Source organism: Leucopleurus acutus (genome assembly GCF_964270905.1).
Source record: "Leucopleurus acutus genome assembly, chromosome: 3".
NCBI classification, from domain to species: Eukaryota; Metazoa; Chordata; class Mammalia; order Artiodactyla; family Delphinidae; genus Leucopleurus; species Leucopleurus acutus.
The window spans coordinates 18,334,216-18,340,215 of NC_139145.1; the positions used below are offsets into that span (position 1 = coordinate 18,334,216).

Consider the following 6,000-nt stretch of genomic DNA (forward strand, 5'->3'; position numbering starts at 1 on the left):
CTCCCTTTGGCGTGACCGGAAAACCGAGATCCCAGAGGAAGCCAGTGTCTGAAAAGGATCGAAACTCAGAATCCCTGGCTCCAGCTGGACACGTCGGCTGTGTCTTGCTCAGAGGTCGGTGCAAGGAGTGTGAGAGGCTCTCCGGACCCCTCTCCCTATGCATCCCCCCTCTCTGAGGGGTATCTCAGGGCTGTGGGGCACAGGCTAGGCCCTAGTGGAGAGAAATCTACAATGGCGGGGCGGTGGGGGAACACCCAAGCGGCAGCAGGAGGGGTGTAAGCTAGACATAGAGAAGAACTTCCCCTAATGGCTGAGACCCCACTTAATTTCCCTGGGTTCCCCGACTCCCCTCTGCCTCATCACACTCAAGTGCTCCCAACTTTCCTCCTCCCTGCCTTCGACTTGAGGCCCTGCCTCCCTAGTGGAGTGTCTCATCTTTCCCCACATTTCCTCCTCTTCTCAGGGTCCCCATCTGGTAAACAATTTCATGACCTGTTCTGTTGCTTAAGCCAGAGACTGGCACTTGTCCCTTTCTCTCCACCATCCCCTGCTACCTCCTTCCCTGGCGTATCTCCTGGGTTCACCCACAGCCTCCTTGCTGTGGGCTTGCATCTGGTTTTACCCCTCCGGTGATGCCTTCAGGGGAATCTGACCAGGTGACTCCCTGCTCAGACCTCCCCTTTCCAGGTGTGCTGCTGGCTCCTGCCACCTCCACTTGCCTGTCTCCTCCATCTCATCTCTCCGCCCCTAGGAGTCTAGCTTCATCTGATCACCATCTGACTCTTCTGCCTCTGGGCCTTTGAGGGGGTCTTTGCCCTACCTGGAATCCCTTTCCCTGGAGTCTGCAGACCCCTCCAGGAAGCCCCAAGCTAGAAGCAGCCCACAGCCACCAGCTGGGCCCCACTGGGTCACTGAGCACTTTCGCCCCTGGGCTACGATACCATGTTTGTGTTCCTGCTAGTCTGGCGCTCAGGAAACCCCTGCAGGATGTGCTTGGTCCAATCCTCCCTAGACTGCCTAGAGCAGACACTATACCTTTTAACTTGCACAGAACTGCAGTCCCCTTCCCCAGGTTGGGGTGCCACTGCCTGGGGGTCAGGGTGGGGATGGCACAGCAAGGAGCTGGCCAGACAGTCCCCTTGTTATACCTCATGCCCAGTCTGGTGCCTGGTCATGTGGGCACTGGGCTCTGGGGAGGCAGAGAGCCTTCAGCCACACTGACCTGGTGCCTCCGGCATGCTGGGGATGTGAGCAGCACCTACACTTGAGTCCCCAGAGCACTGAGCCACTGATCCACAGGCACCAAATAAGATGGGCCCAGCCCCCACATTCTGCCTGCACTGACTTGCATCCACAACCCCCACCCCCACACCTGGGTCTGGCTCAGGGCTGAGGAGCAGGGACAGCGAAGAGCTGGGATGGTCATGTGTGCCTCAGCCCATGGCAGGAGCCAGCAGCCTCAGGCTGGGCCAACCAAGCTTCCCAGCAGTTGCCTCCTTCCCCACCATGTCCCTGAGCTGACTGCCCACTGTTCAGAGGCACAAATAGCCTCACTCTAGACTAAGCTCCAAGAGACAAAGTCTGTTGGAGGTGACCTCTGCCACCTACCTTCTCTACAGGGACACTACTGGGGCAAAAAGCCCAACCCCAAGCACAGCCCCTCAGTGCTTGCCAGCTTCTTGCACTCCTATGCATGGGGAAACTGCCGCACAAGGAAAGGAAGAGAGGAGCCCAGGTGATATAGCAAGGAATTTAGGGGTAGAGTTAGGACAAGAGTCTCGTTCTGGGACCAACATCACACCTTTGAAGTCAGCTTCACGGCCAGGCTGCTCACCTGCCAGCACTTGGCCTCCTACTCTGGCTGCACTGACACTTGGCTGCACTGGAGTGTTTATGCTTCTGCTCCAGTATCCCCCATCAGGCTGGCAGCTCTTAGGGCCCTCCTCAGCCCAGAAATGGGTGGTGCAAATGCAAGGCTCAGGGACAGTGGCAATGGTCTGTTTTCCATGGGACATCTCCCCACGAGCCATGACCTAGTCCACCCCCATTCCAAGGGCCCCTTAGCTTCATTCTCTCTCTTCCCCTTCATTGCCCAACTTTGGTAAGAATCACCTGCACTCACTGCAAGACTGACCTCATCCCCGCTCCCTCCTCCACCTTCCACTCTGCTCCACTCAGGAGCACCAGGACACAAGCCTCTCCTGGTTTTCCTCAAACCCTGCATGCCAAATGTTTCCCATCTCCCTGGAAGCCTCTCCCTCTCTGGTCCCCTCCTTGGGGGAGAGGTTCCCATCCTAGACCCTTTGGTTTGCTTCCTCTCCAGCTCTCCAGCCCAGCCTCTCTCCTGAGCCTTGGACACTACACCCAGTGCTTGCTGGATGTCACCTCAAGGTGGGATCTCCCACTCCTCTGCCCCAAAGCCCAGCCATGGCGCCATTCAACTCTTTCCCCACACTCATTCAGTCACTTAACACATGCTGAGCACCTGTGAGAGCCTGGTCCTGGGCAGGGTGCAGGGAAGCGAGGAAGGGCCAAGTGGCAGCCCCTCTGCTCAGACCTGCCCTGACTTGGAGGCCAGATAGATGTCTTCCTCCCTCCTCCTCCCCCTAGGTTCACCCACGCCTTCCTCACCTCCACTATCCTCAGCTCTTCAGCCCATATAGGCACAGAGAACAGAGCTCTGTTATTCCAAAGACCTGGGTTGACAATTTCCCTTACTACTGGCTTCCCGGGGACTTTGGGGGAAGTTATAAGTGTCCTTCGTCTAAGTGTTCCCATCTGTAAAACGGGTCTAACACTCCCTTGTGAGGATTAAAAGAAATGAAGCATGTAAAGCCACTATTCAATGCCCATGGTGTTTAAAAATAGCGAGGTCCCCATCTTTCCCTTCAGACCTCCCAGAACTCCTCCCTCAACCACTGGGGACCCATTACCCCTCCTCCACCCTCTGATTTCCACGGTCACCAGATCTTGCATGGGCTTCCAGCTCATCCTCCCCTTATTCCTGCTGCTTTATCCTGACATCTCCGAACAACCATACCCCTCTGCTCCCTCCGTCATCCCCCACACTCTCTTCCCTCCAATCCCTCAGCAGCAACCTCCAGTCATGTTCCCATCACAAACCAGACCTTGCCTCTCCTGTGTTTAAGACCCGTCCTTGTCGGCCCCTGCCTTATGATCCAAAATCCTTAGATTGGCCTTCCGGGGTCCTACCCCTCAAACACGGCGAGGGCCGGCCTTCTGCCTCTTCTGCCATGCTGATCACTTACGAGTTGCCGACTCAAGATTCTCCTCAAGTTCCAACAGGCACCTGCGCCCAATCCGCCACACAGCGCCTATCTCCCACGATCCCGAGCCCCTGCCCCCGCAGTCCTTGGCCTGGGGAAGGTAGACACCAACCAGAGTTCCCTCTGGAGGACCAATCTCGAGCGCAGACTAGAGGTGTCGGGAAGTGCGCACCCAGGTCTACGACTCGGCGGGGATTGCAGCCTCTGCGCGGGGGTACAATCCCCAGTGCTCTCGGGTTCGAGGACAGAACAGTACGGTGCCTGGACTTCGCGGGAAAGCGTGTAAGCAAGCGAAGGATCCAGGCTGAGGGTGCAGCGCGAAGGGGCCCAGGTCCAAGGGAGCTGAGCCACAGACTGTGGAGCGCAGTCGGGGACTGAGCACCACCTCTAAGCTGCGGTGCAGCCCCGCGCCCCGTCCCCGCCCTTTCCTCATCCCGGCAAGCCCGGCCCGACTCGCCGTGCTCCTTCCGGTGTCTGAATCCCTGGCTCCCGACCCTGTCTCGTGCCGGAGGGTCCCGCGGGCCCTGTCCCCCGCCCGTCTCCCATCGGTGAGGTCCCACCATTTGCCCAGGGAAAATGTCCCCCCTCGTGGCCAGCTGTACACTGGGGCAGGCGGAGGGCTCACCACGCTCGCTGTCGAGCAGTCCGAGGCAGAGCCACAGGCGCAGGCACAGCGCGGCACCCCGCTGCATCTCCGGCCGCTGTGGCTCGGGTCAGATGAGCGACCGCGGCTCGGGCTCTGAGTGTGGGCGCGGGGCAAGGCGCGGGCGGGGCCGGGGCGGGGCTGCGGCCGGGCCTGGGCGGGGCCTGGGCGGGGCTCCCGGGAAAGGGCCTGGCATCTAAAGCAGCCCTCGCACCTCTCAGTCCCGCCCTGCAGCCTAGGGAGAATCCCGCCTAGACAGGAGGGTTGCTGGCTTTGCACTGTGGAGGGAAGGCTGGTCCGTGCCCCACTTCCAAACCAACCGCAGCCCTTCATGCCGGCCCTGGGGCTGCTCCGACCAGTCCTAAATTGTGCGCTAAAAAGGGAATGAATCCCGCTGTCAAGGTTGGACAAGATGTGGCACTACGTATTTTTCTGTGATTTTCTTCCATCAATAAATGCTATGTTTACCACTAGCTATCTATTTTACGTTTGGTAGTGTATATATGTCCATGCCACTCGCAGCCGCATAGCACAGGGAGATCAGCGCCGTGCTTTGTGACCACCTGGAGGGGTGGGATGGGGAGGGTGGGACGGAGGGAGACGCAAGAGGGAAGAGATATGGGGACATATGTATATGTATAGCTGATTCACTTTGTTATAAAGCAGAAACTAACACACCACTGTAGGGCAATTATACTCCAATAAAGATGTTAAAAAATAAATACTATGTTTAAAGTAAGAAAAATGAGCAATAAACATATTTTAAAATAGTAATATATCAAATATTTGAGAACATTCAGCAAACTTTATGTTACCGTCTACGTGGTGTAGATGGAGGCTGTACCCTTGAGCCAGGCACCCAGTATAACCAACCTCCATCCTGCAGGCATGTCCTCTTTAGATTTCCTCCAAATAGTTTTGCTCTGAGCTCATTCATAAGTCCTTTTATCAGGTGACACTTTGCTCTCTGACTTGGCAAACCTCTCACAGACTTCCTCTCTCTTTTCGGTTCTGTCTCTAGAATTTTCCTATTTAAAAACAAATCCCATGAGGATGACTATCTCCCACTCCTGCTTTTTTATTTACACTTTTACTATCCCTCCCCTTTACCCACCCCTCGCAAAAGTCCATTCATCCTTGCCAAAAACTATTGTTGATAACAACAGTTACCAAATCTCAAGTGCAAGTAAGAATGGAATATATTAAGTTGTAATCACATATAGATGGTTTAATAAGTAATGTTGGGGAAAGTAGGCAACCAAATAAACGAAGTTAGATTTTTTTTCTCAACCATATATTGATTTTCTTTCAATTTTTGTCTAGTTTTAATATACCGAAAGTATATATCAATGTATTATAAATGTAAATTTTAAAGCAAACACCTATGTTTCAACCCTCCAGATCAAGGTATATAGAATGGCACTAGCTTTCCAGAAGCCCTCCCTAACCCCCAAATCCTGGCTTTATCTTTTCCCTGCTTTTCTTTATCATTTTATTGCCCAAATATGTTTTACTTGTTTTTTAACCTTACTTAAATGGATTCATCACACATATATTCTTTTGCTCAGCATCTTTTGTGAGATTAATGTGTACTGCTATGAAAACCTATACTTCACTCATTTTCATTGCTGCATAGTCTTCTGTGTGATACAGCATAGTTCACTTGTCCATCTACTGTTGATGGAAGTTTGAGTTGTTACCAGTTTCCAACTTTTGCTGCTACAAACATGCTTTTATATGTTTTTTGGTGTACATGTGCCCTCTTCTCTAAGTTATGTGTCTAGGAGTGACACTATTAGGTCGTAGTATATGTATCTTCAACTTTGTAGATGGTACCAACTATCTTTTTCATTATTTGTATCATTTTGCACTCCACAGCAGTATAACTAGCTCCCTGTGCTCCACATCTTTGCTGACACTTACTGTCAGTTTTAATTTTTAAATTTAGCCATTCTAGTTGGTTTGTAGTGGCATCTCTTTATGATTTTCGCTAGCTTTTCCTTAATTAATGTTGAGTTTGAGCACATCTTTATAATGGTCCATTTGGATTTCAAGTCTTTTGCTTCTTAG

At 53.0% G+C, this 6,000-nt stretch overlaps 1 protein-coding gene across 1 annotated transcript in view; it reads right to left on the bottom strand.

Moving 5' to 3' along the window:
• FLT4 (fms related receptor tyrosine kinase 4) overlaps positions 1–3,979 on the bottom strand; it is a gene marked incomplete at both ends in the record, with an annotated part of 36,709 nt that extends 32,730 nt beyond the window's left edge. The window contains one exon of the mRNA XM_082835885.1: positions 3,916–3,979. Coding sequence (XP_082692011.1) covers positions 3,916–3,979 — 64 coding nt within the window. The remainder of the gene's footprint in view (positions 1–3,915) is intronic.
• Positions 3,980–6,000: the final 2,021 nt, after the last annotated feature.